Source organism: Nannochloropsis gaditana (assembly GCF_000240725.1).
Source record: "Nannochloropsis gaditana CCMP526 unplaced genomic scaffold scaffold722, whole genome shotgun sequence".
NCBI classification, from domain to species: Eukaryota; class Eustigmatophyceae; order Eustigmatales; family Monodopsidaceae; genus Microchloropsis; species Microchloropsis gaditana.
The window spans coordinates 1-14,979 of NW_005803231.1; the positions used below are offsets into that span (position 1 = coordinate 1).

General features: G+C 53.2%; 3 protein-coding genes across 3 annotated transcripts; 2 read left to right on the forward strand and 1 right to left on the reverse strand.

Annotated features, from left to right (window-relative positions):
- Nucleotides 1-2,846: 2,846 nt before the first annotated feature.
- Nucleotides 2,847-5,741, forward strand: NGA_0429600 (uncharacterized protein; the record flags this gene model as incomplete). Its single annotated transcript, XM_005853823.1, has 4 exons — nucleotides 2,847-2,855; nucleotides 3,529-3,842; nucleotides 3,967-4,693; nucleotides 4,910-5,741. The coding sequence occupies 4 exons, from the start codon at nucleotides 2,847-2,849 to the stop codon at nucleotides 5,306-5,308; spliced, it is 1,449 nt and encodes a 482-aa protein (XP_005853885.1). The 3' UTR covers nucleotides 5,309-5,741.
- Nucleotides 5,742-6,101: 360 nt separating this feature from the next.
- On the reverse strand, nucleotides 6,102-7,817 carry NGA_0429800 (uncharacterized protein; the record flags this gene model as incomplete). The annotated part of the gene is made up of 1 exon (XM_005853825.1): nucleotides 6,102-7,817. The coding sequence occupies one exon, from the start codon at nucleotides 7,815-7,817 to the stop codon at nucleotides 6,102-6,104; it is 1,716 nt and encodes a 571-aa protein (XP_005853887.1).
- A 4,766-nt stretch (nucleotides 7,818-12,583) lies between these two features.
- On the forward strand, nucleotides 12,584-14,043 carry NGA_0429700 (uncharacterized protein; the record flags this gene model as incomplete). Its single annotated transcript, XM_005853824.1, has 2 exons — nucleotides 12,584-13,146; nucleotides 13,776-14,043. Coding segments are annotated over 2 exons (831 nt in total), but the record flags the coding sequence as incomplete, so codon positions are not given.
- Nucleotides 14,044-14,979: the final 936 nt, after the last annotated feature.

Consider the following 14,979-nt stretch of genomic DNA (forward strand, 5'->3'; position numbering starts at 1 on the left):
GGCGTGGTCTTGGTGAAAAATATGAGGCCAAGCAGGCGAGAAACCGACCAAATTAAGGAAAAAGGACGAAAGAGAGGGAAGGAATTAGGGAGGGGGGAGGGAGGAATGGAAGAGGGGGACACACGTACTCTTCGATCGTCTCCGCTGTCCACTCTCCCTCCAAGAAGAGGGACTTGAAGGATTGTATCTACAAAAGGAAAGGGAGGGCAAAACACGCAGTAAGTCTTCCCCGTCGCATTCTGTCTTCCATCCCTCTTTCCTTCCCTCCCTCCCTCCCTCCCTCTTCGAGACCTGCGTCGTCATGGCCGCCTGGATCTCCTCCGCGCTGTGGTCCCGGCCCTCCTTGTAGCCGCTCACAAACTCTTGCATGGTGATGCGCAGCTGGAAAGCAGAAGCCCGCATCGGCCAAGATAATCCGGAGAAGAGGGAAAGCGAGAAAGGGGGTTCGGAAGAGAGGGGCTTCAGCCTCCTCAAGACAAAAGGAGGTCTGCCCGATCAGCCCCTCCCTCCCTCCCTCCCTTCCTCCCTCCCTCCCTCTTCACTCACCAGATCCATCCTGTCCGTGGCCATGGCTTCCAGTTTCCCTCTTCCCCCCCGAAGCTCCTTACGGAGGCGAGCCACCTCCTCCTTCACCTCCTCCTCGGTCAACTCGGTCCGACACCCTCGGAGTTTCTCCCGCACCAAGCTTTCCACCTCCTTCTCGTCCCCATCCACCAGGACTCGGGCGGCCTCCGGCGACCATCCGTTCTTCAAGGCTTCGTCCGCTCTGTCCCCGGCTTCTCCCCTGACCAAACCGCGGCCAAGGCCCCCTTCGAGCGTGAATTTGTCGTAGTCAAAAGAATTCTGCCACGACTTGAACGCACGCTGCCACGTGCGGGCATGTTCCAAGGGGGAACGCCTGAGGAGCGAGGGTGATATGTGGAAGAAGAGAGGGACGGAAGTGGGGAAATTAGGCTAGAGGGGACATGTCCGGGGTCAGGAAGCTTGCAGACGCACTGATATGCCCGGATGACACGACTTGCACGCCGCTACGTGTTCGCAAACACGCAGCAACATGCATCATGTATCCTATCCTATCACACACAGAGTGCCTTTAACATAGGCGATCGTCGACCTCGGGAGACGTAGAGAAAGGAAATGCGAGACGAGTCACGTGAGTCGATACTTACCAGCGCCTTGGCTTATCCTCTTTGGCTGTGACACCTAGCGCTTCGTCGTACCCTGGGGGATTGTCCATTGGCTGGAGGCTTCCCCATGATTCTTCGAGGTATCTGGGAGAGTGGAGGGAAAATAACGAGTGGTGAACCACAGCAAGTGCTGAGGTCTAGGCACATCTGAGAGCATTCAGTCCCATACCGTCGAACACGGGCCAAAGACCCAGGCATCCGGCGCTTTAACGAGGGCGGGAATTGTGCTGGCATCTTTCCTTTGCTTGAGTAGGCCTGTAGGAAGTAGTATCGTCCGTGCATCTCGTTAAAAAGCTCTAGTGGTGATTTTATCTTCCTCGTCACCCTCCTATTAGAAGTACCATACCACGCCACAAAACAACAGAATGTTCTCAAACCATGCGGTACGGTCAGCCATCGAGATCCGATCAATGGTAACGCGTAAGAAAATAACCGTGTCGTGTGTCACACAACATTTCTTCTTAACCTTGGCAGCTTCACGGCCATTGACTTGAATGCTGCTTTTTGTTGGTAAATCAAATTCAAGTTCGGGGTACGTCAATCCTTGAAGCAGCAGCAACTGACAGCTTGCGCCGGACCAACACAAAACCAGTAAAGACGGCCGCACGGGCCTGAAGCGGCTTGATTCACACGTGCATACTTCAGAGTGTGTATATTTCCTCGTTATCTTATCTCCAATGTCCATGCTTTCCCTCTGTGGTAATTAAAATTGTGTGTTGTAGTTGGCCCACAACCACCCAGCAAGGATCTTGCCTCACAAAGCCCGTTTACAATACCCGCACTCATATACGCGTAAAATCGCCTTCAAAATAGCCGCAAAGCTTGAAATATATCGTTCAGGAGTGATTAGCAAAATTATGTCCTATTTGCTAACACTTTTCGTTCATTTTCTCGTTTCCTTACACGCACAGCAAACAGAACGGGCCCTCCCGATCTCCGCTTCCTGTGATACTGGGTTAGGTAGCTCCATTTCACATCTTTGCCACCAAAAAGGATGTTGGCTTATGAAAGAAATGAGTTCTTCTTTTCAAAGCCAAACTCCGTCTGAAATGGCAGGGGAGAGAATTTTGTCGGCGTCGGGTAGGTGGATGGGAAAGGAAAAGCACCCTACCTGGGGTGAGAACGAAATTGACCGAGATCGGGAGGAACTGCCGCTGCTGGGAATGCCAACCAACGAAACAGATGACGCCACACTCGTTGCATTCATGGCTGGACTCCAGCGGGAGGCAGATACGCTCAATGACACGAGGGACCCAACGTTGTGGAAACCAGCGGCCCGCTCCTCTCCATCCTCCCAACGACCGCGTAGCTACCATTTGCATGCACTCGAGTCCTTGCTGGAGTCAGGTCAAGGGGCAGACGTGGAGCTCCACCCGGCTGTGCCTCCGTCTTTTTCCCCTGACGCCGTCTCTACGAGCGCCCTGGCTTTCCCGCCCCCCTTGGCCTTGCATGCCCGCATTCTCCGTCACGCGTCGCGGATTTTCCGGCCTCACGCACGGCTCCAGGTCCCTTGGTCGGCCCCTGTCACCCACGCGCTGGTAACATTTATGTACACGGGAAAACTGACGCTGTCCACTGCCCTTCTTGCCGACGTCTATTTGGCGGCTAGGGAGGCAGGGGCCCGGCCCTTGCTGTACTTGCTGCGCACGTACCCCTACTATGCCTTGCGTCTGACCAGTGGGGAGAAAGCGAGGTGAGCACAGAAGGAGGGGGGAGCGCGGGGCTGGAGGAGTGGAAGGGTTGTGAGAAGGAGGGAGGCATGGGACTCTTTCTGGAAACGCTCATGCGGTTGTGGCGAGGTCAAGACTGAGTTAGAGACGGGTTGAAAGCTATAAAATGACGACAATAAGGTGTCGAATCAAGCCAAAAAATGGTACCAGTTGAATCAGGATCAGCGTATGGGATGCAACTCTGGGTTTTGATCCCTGTGGCGGGGTTGGGCGTTGAATCTAGAGCCACTCGCACAGTCCACTGTGGTATGGGAGGGCGTGCCTCCCCCGCTTCTGACACGCCACACCCCTCCTCCCTCGCCCCTCTGTCCTTCCACATGTCTGATTCCCCCACTGTCCGCCACGTGGATGGCAGCCACCTGCTAGGCTTTGCCCGGGTCGCCGGCGACGAGGAGCTGGAGGTGCTGGCCCAAGACTACCTGCATCGCATGGCAGGCCACCACGCCTCCTCCCTGCTCATTACTTACGTTCCTCTTGCCTGGCTGCAGGCACGATCTTTACGCACGGGCGCCAAGGTAGAGAAGAGGGAGGGTAAAAAGGACGCTACAGAGATTTGATTAGAATTGCCCAACCACACTCCCTGGCCCCTAAATGTCCTCTTTCCCACGCAGGGCATTGTACTCGCTTTTCGCCATCGACCCTCTCCCATCCACGAGTCTTCCAGCAACCTTGTACTTTCTGCCCATGACCACCTGCTTTCCTGCCTCCCTTCCTCCCTCCCTCCCTCCCACCGCCCCTTTCTCCGGCACAACGCCTGCTACCGCCTCGACCAGGAATTCCATCCCCTCTGGTCCTCCTCCTCGCATTCTTCCTCCTGCACGCGCCCCCCACTGCCCAGCAGCTTGGCTGACAAGGAAGGCAACGTCTGGCTTTACGCCATGACCTCTCAGAAAGATGCGCCGGTCCTTCTCAAGGCTTTACTCAGGTGCCATGGGAAGGAGGGAGCGGGAGAGAGAAGAACGTCGAAGACAAAGATAGGGGGGAAATATATATATATATATATATCTGAAGGTGCAATTGAGCTTGTGCGTGTTTCTTCCATACTACAGGGAACTTGGAAGCGCCAGTAGAGCTTTGCTGAAGCCCCCATCGAAAGCTGGCAGTGGAAGGGAGGGAGGGAGGGAACGATCGGATTCGGTCTTCTCTCTCCTGTCAACGACCTCCTCAGTGGCCTCCTTCGCCTCCTACTCCTCGTCAGATGTTTCTGAGGAAGGCCAGGGAGGGAAGGAGGAAGGGAGGGAGGAAGGGAAGGAGGAAGGGAAGGAGGAGGTAGGCGGGGACGGGAGCGGGGAACAAGACGAAAGGGGAGGAAAGGAGACACAGAGAGCAGAGGCGACAGAGGTGGGCGATGGGGGGAAGGTAAAACCCAAAACATCTTATGCCGTGCGGTTCGAAGAGCACTGGACGTCTTCACTCTCCGCTTCCCCGCCCACGGCCTCCCGTGACGACCACTCTGGGCCCAAGCACCGTCAAGACAACGTCCGCGGGGGCTTCACAGTCCTCTCCCTGGTCCCCACTCCTGGCAAGGTGGGCGGGAGGGAGGGGGCGGCCGGGAGGGAGGCAGAGGAGGAGGTAGTGGCGGAGCTCGAAAAGTACCTGTCCCAGACGACAGCCCCCTCCTCCCTTGATACCTTCCCGGCTTTGTGCTCCTCGTCATCTGCTCGTTCTCAGAGCCACCAACGGGTGCTGAAAGCAAGTCTTTGCGTAGTCAATCCTCCCACCCCACTACTGGCCCATGCCCTGAGCGCGTTCGAGAAGGTGGTGGTGGAATGGGAGGTGAGTGGGGACGAGGCAAGCTCATACGTGCCTGCGCCGATGTGGGTGGGGAAGCTCCAGGCCAAGAAGGAAAGGGAAAGTAGGCATGCCATGAATACTTGTAGATTGAATTGAGGGACTGACCGCAAATAAGAAGGGAGGTAGAAAGGAAGAGGCGATGAGAAGGAGGGAAGGCAGTATGTTGACACCTCTCTACATCCCCTTTTCCAACGGCAGAGCAACGCCGTCCTCTTTCCGCACCTCTCTCTCCCGGCCTTGGAGGTTCTCCTGGTTCGTTTTCTTCTCCTCCCCTCCTCCTCCTCTCCGCTTCCCCCCGCCTTCGAAATCCGGCGCATCAACAATCTGGGACGTGGTGGTGTGATAGAAGGGCAGCGTCACCAGCCCCTGCGTCTCTCCCCCACAGCAAACCACTCCAAGAAAGAAGAAGAATGGACAGGACTGGACAGAAAGTTCTGTAACACCCAAACGGAGCAAAATGTCATGGAGGAGTTGACGCAGTGCGGGAGCGCGCCGGACGGAAGGGGGAACAACTACCTCCACCACCATCTACGCCATGTGTCCTCGCGTGACATCAAACGGCTCGTGCGGGGAAGAGCTTGGCATTTCAAAGGATGAAGGTGAATAATGTGGGCATGTGTCGTGAAAGTGCGCTCCAGTCCGCTTGATCCTGTGTGAGCGCGAGAGGGAGGAGAGCCATTTACTTCCACTCTGTCCGTGGGAGGCAAAGGGAGAAAAAGGTGGTTTGCACGGCTGCATCGTACAAAAGTGCAGATCAGATCATTGTCATAACGGGTGTGTAGGGTCAAGAGAGACGTCGCAGTGCAATATAGGTCTGCAACTCATCAGGCAATGATGATAAAAATCTCACGACTTTGGATGATTTTTAATCAACAATACAAAATGAGATTGGGTGAACTAGTTACGTGTAATCAGGCATCATACTTTTTATTTTGCCGAGTCGATTTTGAGCTTAATATTTCGTACACTGTCCTTTATGCGATTTGAAGACGGATGGAGGAGTGCAGGCAAAGAAAACGATTGGAAATAGATAGGATTAGATCATGGGGTGGCAGCTATTTTCGCTATACACACACCTTGAACGAGCGTGAATGTAGTAGGTTAAAAGCAATGTGGTAAGGCCGAGAATGTAGGAGCCTGTGCTTGCGAGAACATTAGACTTGGACGTGGCCACAGGGACCATTTACTCCAAAGTACATCTGTTCTTTGTCGAGCGTCATAATATCATCGCGTTCCACATTTTATTATTGCCCAACTTCCCTCGGACCTTATTATGGTCCAATATAACCTTCCATAATACGTGTCTTTATCGAAGAAGTGGTTCTTTTTTTTAATTTAAGGTTATTAACCCTTCAGTCACGTAATCATCAGATCCTCCTCTTTCCTCGCATTATTGCTCGTCGTCAATCTTGTTCTGCTTCTCGTCATGTTTCCGGTGCTGTGCGTACAGCGCTTGCTCTTGGAGGAGTTCACGGACTGTCCAAGGGCCTTTTCTGGCTCCACCAGGTGGCTGTGAGGCCCCTCCCAGACCTTTCATAAGCACGGCCACGTGGTCAGCCGTTTCGACGAGGGGGAGGACCTCCTTGATCCCAAACCGTTCCCACAGGCCCAATGCACGCAAGGTCGGTTCATCGAGCGAGGTCGTGGCTAAGACTACGCACACTCGCGACTGTTTGACAGGAGGGCGACCCAGGACGGAAAGGAGGGTGTGCAGACGAGGCAGGGAGACGCGCCCGCCTTGTAAAGGTACGTATTGCATCAAGCCTTCCAAATCGTCCAACATGAGGAGGGACCGAGGACATTGGTGGGCATCCTCCACCGCCTGTACGACCGCGTCGCAGGCGCTCTCTTCACCCAAGCTGGCCAGTTCTTGCCCTGTTAAGTGTCGACGAAAAGTATAGCCCTCTGCCAACGACCCCAAGCGAGCAAGCACCGCAGTCTTTCCCGCCCCAGCAGGTCCTTGCAGGAGAATAGTCACGAGGGGAAGCTGACCGTCATGCCGAGCCCTTTCAAGAATGGAGAGAAGCCGCTGCATAAGCTCAGGAACCTCGGGACGGAATGCTATGAATCCCAATCGTTGATGCGTGGCCCATTGCTGGCTTTTGGCGCCAAAGTGGGGCTTCGCTTCACGAAGCGCACGCAGCAAATCAAACATGGACAAGCGTAGAGGGGCGAAGCCGGAGGACAAATCATCGTATGAGGTTCGGCTTGGACATTCCTCTTCTGTCTTCTTCTTCGTGCTGATTTGACGTTGGAGCGCAAACGAAAGACCACCTTTCACCACCCCTTCAATTTCTGCTCCTGTGAAATTTGGGGTCAGGCGCGCGAGCTGCGGGAAGTCCACGTCCCTGGCCAGCAAGCCTTCTGTCGCAAAGCCTTTGGTGTGCACCTGAAAAATCTGAGCCCGCCCTGCTTCGTCTGGAAGACCCACTTCAACGTGAACTTCGAGGCGCCCTGGCCGCAATAACGCGTCGTCCAACAGATCTTTTCGGTTCGTCGTGCCTATGCACAGAATATTATCGAATGCCGCCAGTCCATCAATCTTCGAGAGCAGTTGGTTGACACAGCTATCCATCACTCCTGACGAGTCCCGCAATGAACCCCGTTTACGAGTCAAGGCGTCTATCTCGTCAAAAATAATGACGTGTAAAGCGGAGTGACTCCCTTTCTCTTTAAATTCTTGCTCCGCGTCTGCGAAAATTGACCGAATGTTTTCTTCGCTCTTGCCCACCCACATAGAAAGCAACTCCGGTCCAGAGACAAGCTTGGGCTCACGGGCATGCAGCAGGGCAGCAAGTTGACGGGCCACGAGCGTCTTCCCCGTGCCCGGTGGACCGTAGAGCAAAATACCTCGCACATGCTTCACGCCTAACCTCTTGGCCATATCCGGGGAAAGCAAACGAGAGGCCAAGGCCCGGCGTAGCAGTGTGATGACAGGGCCATCCAAGCCGCCGATGCCAAGCTGATGCAGGAGTGCGGAGGTAGTGGTGGGAGAAATGTCTGAGGGATCACGACAACCGATATTGTCCTCCCCTTCGTTTTTCAGAAGCTCCCGCAGGAGGACTAATGACGCATTGGATGCAATTTTGCCTTGTTGCGATGACATATTGCTTGTTGCAGCATTTTTTTTGCGTGTCATCGTGTTTGTAACACTACCTGTCGCGTTTTTTAGATTGTCTTAGAAAGTCGTCGGAGAAGCAGCGCAGAGACGGGACAAGCAAGTACAGAGGTAATAGCATTCCATGCCAAATTATGCAACGCTCTATCACGCATAATTTTTACCTATTTTGATTGAGAAATTCTTTGTTTAGTGTCTCGATTCAGTGCGCCGACACAATATTCTCCCAGCTTTAAAGAACAAGTTTCCTGCGAATAACCTCCCGGCGCCGTCGGATAAGTTTTTGGAAAGCACGTACCCTAACCTCAACCCTAACCCTAACCCTGACAAAACATGTTTCTCGTGAAGGTGATCCCGGCTAGTGTTAAAAAGGCAAAGTTTGTCACAGAAGTCAGATACTTCTGAGCAAAAATGTGTAGAGAGGATGCGGCTGGTGTTTTAAGACTTTTGTGTCGTAAATGCTAAAATGTGTGAAGGATCGATAGGAAGAGGGCAGCTACGTTTCAATAGCCGGTGGATCCTTTTGGGATGTTTGAGGTCCTGAAATATCTGGGATGTGATCATCGAAACGGTCTTGTGCATTGAAGACATCAAAAAGACGATTCGATCTGTTGTCATCAATTACAGGATCGATAACCATAACCACACGAGTCACTCCAAAAAAGATCAACTTAGGACGACTTAGGGATCAACAAATCGATTCAGGGCTGCGCTGCTGACGATCGATTGCTTATTTACATCGTCCGGTCATCCCCTCCATGGCATTGATGAACAGCAGGGAGGCCTCGTTACTATGTGGTGAAAGGCAGGAGCAGGACTAATTTTCCTTGCTGGATTTGCAAAGTACCATGCGCCCGGCTGGATGACCCAACGTTCGACGCGACGCAATTCCCGTGGGAGCGTGACGAAGTGTACGACCTGTTCGACGATATTCAAGCCTTACACGCAGCGACGGAGCAAGAAAAGCGTGAGCTGAAAAACAGCGTGATACAGGCAAGGGAAGGATCGAAATAGCTGTCAATCGCTTCGTCGAGTGCGCGTTTCCGGACGTGCCGTTTGGGGTCAATCCCTTTGGTAAATCTGGAGCCATCTTTCCCGAACCCCTTCATCAAATGAGGCCTCATGGAGCGGGCGTGCGATTGCGTTGTAGAACTGCTAACTCAACACAATAAGAACTCTGGCCTGACAACGTTGGAGGACAAATGGATAAGTGCACTGAACCCTTCCAGGACGTGGAAAACGCCTTGCGTAAAATATTGGCAGATTTTTGCTGGAAATGCTGGAAGACAAATGCTAGCGAGCAAGGTATTACCAGTGCTAAAGTTGCCAGTGGAAAAGCGCACAAAAAGTGAGTACTGACTCGGAACAGCAGCCAGGGAAGTAGCAGTACTAACATGAGAAGGCGCACACCCAGAATGTGCTGAAGGATAGCTGCAGGGAATAGTAACAGTGCTTAATTTGGCAAAGTGCAAATAAAGTAGGTACTAAGTGATTGCTACAAGGACTAGTGGGTAGAGAAAAGAAGGTGCGCGAAGACCGCTTGGGCAGCCATTACTCAGAAATCAATATCACGAATGGAAAGTATCCCTCAAAGCAAATCAAACGCTGTTGGCAGGAAGTCCGCCCTCTCGTGCCATCCGTCCTATAGCTCTCAATTAGAGTGCTCAAAGACCGACGGTACTCATAAGGAGAAGAAAGGTATAGATTAATATCAGAATAGGCGGAACTTTGGCAATTAGATCTTCCTCAAGGGAAAAGGTGATACCTCTTTGGGTGTATCTAGCCGGGTGATATCTCTGTTCGGCATGGCACATGCCCAGAAAGCGCTATCTTATCTATTTACTAACAAACATCGGTAGAGAGTGGCGGCCTGGCGGCCTGTGATGGAAAGCTAGTTTGGGTGCTTACGCCGATCCAGATGTGACAAAAGGCATAATATTCAATAAAGAACATGTGAAAGGTCGTCCTGCGTGGCATACACAGAAAAAAACTACAGGCAATTGGCCTGCGCTACAGGATGAAAGAAACGATTATGAGAGATGTCAAATGCACACATCGTTTGTTCTTTTGTCTTTCAAACTCTACTACTAAGTTCACCAGTGGTTGTCGCGGTCGCCTTTTGTTTATCTCTTCCGCCTCTAGGAGCACGATGAGGGTTTCACGCTGAGGAAATACAAGAGTTTAACAGACAAAAGCGGGGGAGAGCAGTAGAAGCAGCAAACGAGAATGTCCCTCCGCCAGCATACTTTTCGAGCAGAGCCTCTTTGTACACCCCAACATTCAAGAATCCATACAGAGCAGGTACAATCGACTGCAAATGGTCATATTGTGGTCAGGTGTGGCTGCTGGGATCTGTGACATCAGAACAGTCGCCATAATCCAAAAAGCGATGCTTCTACCAGTTCTAGCGGGGAAGGAAAGCTCCTACAGCAACTACAACAGCAACATGTCACTTTTCCCCGTGCATTTCTGACTCTCCTTTGATTTGAGTGGCCTATCTCCTTTCCTTTTGAAGTAGCAACAAATATTATATGCTCACTGTGGGGTCGATCGATTCGTCTAAACGCCTGCGTGTATGGAAAAGGCTGAATTGGGAGCAGTTGTCAACAGAACAATGCTGGCAGCACGCCCTACTCCTCTCACAACTTTCAAAACATGTAGATTATGCCTTCTATCTACGAACTGAAAAAAAGTCTCTCACTGAAAAGCGGTGAAGTGCTGGGGACTGGATTTATTGTCAAGGACGTCGAGGTTCGTGTAGTTGAGGTCTCTGGAGGTGTCTCAGAGGAGCTGTCTTAGAAGGGATCCGGGGGGACAAAAACTGTTATGCATGTTCATTACTGCAGATTCTCTCTATGGACGGGTATGGCCATATCTTAGCTAGTGGAGATGGATTATGTGATTTTCAATGGCTTCAAGCAGATGTATGCACAGAATACTACCTGCGAAGTCGCTTCACAGCCCGCCATCTCGTTATTTTCCTCCCGCATCCACAATCCACACTATCGGAAAAACTCATTCCCCCGTCGGGTAGCAGGCCACAATGGACGAAAAGAAGCCAAGAGAGCTCTACAACTTCAAAGTCCATTTGTGGGTCTCGCCCCCGTCTTCCTCTTCTTCTACTACCAAAAAACACAGCACCCGTCGGAGCCAGGGGGCGAAGCGCCACAAAGTTTTGGACAAGGCTGATTTGGAGGGGGCCGAAATGGCGTTAATTCAGACGGCAGAAGAAAGGCAGATCATGTATTCTTCGTATGGATCTCCTTACGAAGTCCATCTGGAGCATGTCAAAGCGACGCCTGCAGGTGAGGGGAGGCAGGAGAAAGTGGCACGCACACGGAAGGGAGAAGAAAGCGCGATTGAACAAGAAGGGCTGATAGAGATCCATGCGCTGGCGGTAGCAAAACGTCGTCGTGATCTGCCCCGGCTGTCGGATACCGGGCACGGGACAAGCGAAGAGGAGGAAGCTGCAGCGGACGACGACATGAAACGCAGAGGTTTCCGAGTAGTCAAGGCTCATTTCAAATCCAGTCATTGTCCTGAGTGCGGGCATGAGTTCATCCCAGGAGAGCATATCGCCAAACCTCAAGACGAGCACAATCGTGGTGGTTGGGCTCATTCCACTTGCTTGGCGAAGCGGCTAGAGACGCCTCAGACACCTACCAAGGAGCAAAAGGTTGAAGTGGGGAATAAAAGACCCCACAAAGGACTTGCTCGAAGATCTGGGTGAGGGAGAGGTCGTATCTTATGCGAGAGGAATGCTTTACTGACATTTTATTTTCTATGCTCTAAGTTATATTTTCCGAGAGTTAGAATTAGTGAAATCGTCGCCTGGCTGATTTAAGGCTTCTAGATGCACTCAAGACATTTCACAGTGACGAAACTTATTTGGTAGGCTGACGAGACACAGTGCATGCCTCCCATCCTCAATAATTAATCATACTGTCCTTCTGATCTTTACTTGCAGCATTCAGAGTTGACCCCCACCTAAGCCATATTACCATGAGACGTGATGATCATGGACTTTAGTGATATTGCTGTTGCTTTTTATCGAATAAAAGTGACTATTTCTTTGTGCCTTTAACCTCACCAAATCGTCCCTCTTACTTCATGCTAGGGTGCAGCAGGCTGAAAAGCAGAAAGTGCTCAATTCCACTGATGCATGATTTTGAAATGTTTCACTTCGAGACCCATAAAAACGCCCATAAATGCGCACTTAGACATTTTGGAACAGAATATAGTCCATTGTACCTTTCAGCTCAACTAAATCAAACCTTGAATGCCAAATACATGACACTCTAAGCGCTGGATACGAGGCGTTGAACCTCCCAACGGTGGACGGGGGCAGCGGATTTGAAATTTAAATCATCGGCGTTGTGCCTGGATATTTTTCCAAGCAGCCATGCATACCACACACAATGTCGCACCACGTCTTGAACTTACAGCTGACATCAATTTATTTTCAAGACCTTTAAAAGCGTCATCTCATGGATCTTAGAAGGAAATTTAGCCGTTGTTTTCTTCCCCTTCTCATCGCGTGCTGAATCTTCCTTCAAGAATCACCGCAGGCTAGTCCAAGTGCCCGTCTACACGTGTGCATCACCACTTGCCACAACACGGACGCATCATACCTTTTTGTTAGCTCGTTTACTCAAAAGCATCCTACTCAATCAAGATTCTTCGCCGTAGAACATTGTCCGGGCGCCGCTCTGATCGCTTTTCGCACGTTCACCATCTCCTCTCTGGCCTGCAGCATGTTCTTTTTCTCCTTTCCCGCTACCACTCTTCTCACGTGGGGTGCAGCGGGTCTCATTGGAGTCCTTTTACTGGCCGATGGCTTGTACAGTGCTCTTGCACCTGTTCCACTCCATTATTCCCTCTTCTATAATAAACATATGGTCTTCGGTCTCATCTTGGCGGGCGTCCTGCTGATTTTAATCTCCCTGCCCCCGCTTCATTCTTATTTTCGCGAAAGCACCGTCGGAGGAAAGAGGTCTCTGCCACCTTTAGCTCCACTACCCCCTCAATTCGCTGAGGTTGTCGCCCGGGCGGGTGAGGGAGGAGGAGAACAAAGTCGGCAAGGCTCTGCGCACCCCACCCTCCCACCGCTGTCTTTGGATGCTGCCATCCATATCTTAGGGGCAGATGTATCCCACGGCTTATACTCTGTCGAGGCACGAGCACGACTCCTTCAATGCGGTCCCAACGAGGTCAGCACGTCCGACGCGCCCTCCTATTTATCGATCTTCTTGAAAGAACTCTACGAAGGACCGCAGTTGTTGCTGGTGGTGGTCGGGGTGGCTTATGCCCTGGTCGGGTCCGTGCACGAATCTTGCACGGCTCTGGTAGTGATTTTCTTGATGATTAACGCAGAGATAATCACAGAATATCGGGCGAAGCGGGCCCTGTCCAGGCTGCAATCAACGGTGAGGAAGGGGGTGGAAGGGAGGGAGGAAGGAAGGGAAAGAGGAAGGGACGGACGAAAGAGCGGGAGGAGAAGGTGACACAATTATGTAATCTGAGACCTATCCTGTTATCCGGTGCCCTCCCCGCATCCTGCTCCCTTTGTTTCTCGTCCTCCTCCCCTCCCTCCTCCCCTCCTCCAGGTGCCCAAACTTGCCGCTGTGCTTCGAGACGAAGGGCAAGAGATAGAGGTCGCGGCGGCCACGGTGGTGCCAGGTGACCTCGTAGTCCTCAGGTAGGACCTCACGCCCTTTCCCATCCACGTTTGTCTCCTCTCTGCGCAGACGGAGCTCATAGCCACCGAGCTCGGGGGGGGGCTCGTGCTCTTTAATCCTGCCAGGACATGGCACCCTGTCGCTCGTGCTTCCCTTTGTGTAGAGCACCGTATTGAGCGTCCGTTACGCTTTCAAACCGTGCGTTCTTCCCTCTTTTTTCCTCGTGCTCTCGCTCTTTTCGCGCCTTTTTTGGGCCCCTCCGGAACAGGGCGGGGCAGGCAGTGCCCGCGGACGTCTTTCTTCTCTCGGCGTCTTCGCTGGAAATCGACGAGGCGGCTGTGACGGGAGAGAGTATTCCAAACCCCAAACGAGTCGGCGTGCGAGCAGGGAGAGGGAGAGGAGGGGAAGAAGGAGGAGGGGGTGGGGGAGGGGGAGGAGAGGGGGAGGAGACCGGGTCGTCCGTGCTGTCAGTGGTGGTGATGGGCGAAGGCGAGGGGGGAGGGAAAGGGGAGGGCCAGGAAAGGGAGGGAAAGGAAGGAGCGGGCGAGGATGTATTGATCAGCGAGGAGAAGGCCTATGCAGGTCCGCGGGGGGGGTGGCGGCAGGGGAAGAAGGGGGGAGATAGGGAGGGATCCCAAGTCACGCGAGGCCATGCTTCGTCCAAGGAGCATGGCGATGCGCTCACCCTCCCTTTCTCCCTCCTTTACTCCCTCCCTCCCTCCCTCCCTCCCTCAGGCACCATGGTGGTACGCGGGAAGGGGTTAGGGCTGGTCTTCCGCACTGGCCCCCACACCTTCTTGGGGGGCCTTCTCCGTCACTCCCGCCGGCTTCGGCCCCCGCGGACGCCCTTGCAATCCCTCCTGCAGTCTCTGGCGGGCCGACTCACTCTCTTTGCCCTCTGTGTCTCCGGTCTGGGGGCCCTGGTGGGCGCGCTGCGGGAGTGGGAGGGAGGGAGGGGGACCGGTGCCTGGAAGAGAGTCCTCCTCACCGCCCTCTCTTTGGCCTTTGCCACGATCCCAGAGGAGCTTCCTCTCCTGGTGGCGGCCGTGCTGGCGGTAGGCGCGCAGGCTCTGGCCGAGAAGGGCATTTACGTGAAGAGTCTCAAAGCTCAGGAGGCCTTGGCGTATGTGGATGTGATTTTAACGGACAAAACTGGGACGTTAACGGAAAACCGTTTGAGTTTGTCGGCAATCGCCCTGCCCTCCGGAGGGGAAGGGGAGGAAGAGGTGGCAGAGGAGGAAGAGGGAGTCGAGGAGGGGCTTGGGGAGGGGAGGAGGGGAGGGAGGGAGGGAGAGAGGGCGGGAGGGAGAAGAGACGTCCCTCTCGACGAAGGAGAGTTGCGCATGCTCCTGGAGACATGGGCCTTTACCTCGTCCACCAGCTCGCTTGCCCCTGGTGGGAACTACAAGCAAGGCCGAGGTGACCGGGAGAGAGAAGAGGGAGGGGAGGGAGGGGAGGGAGGGGAGGGAGGG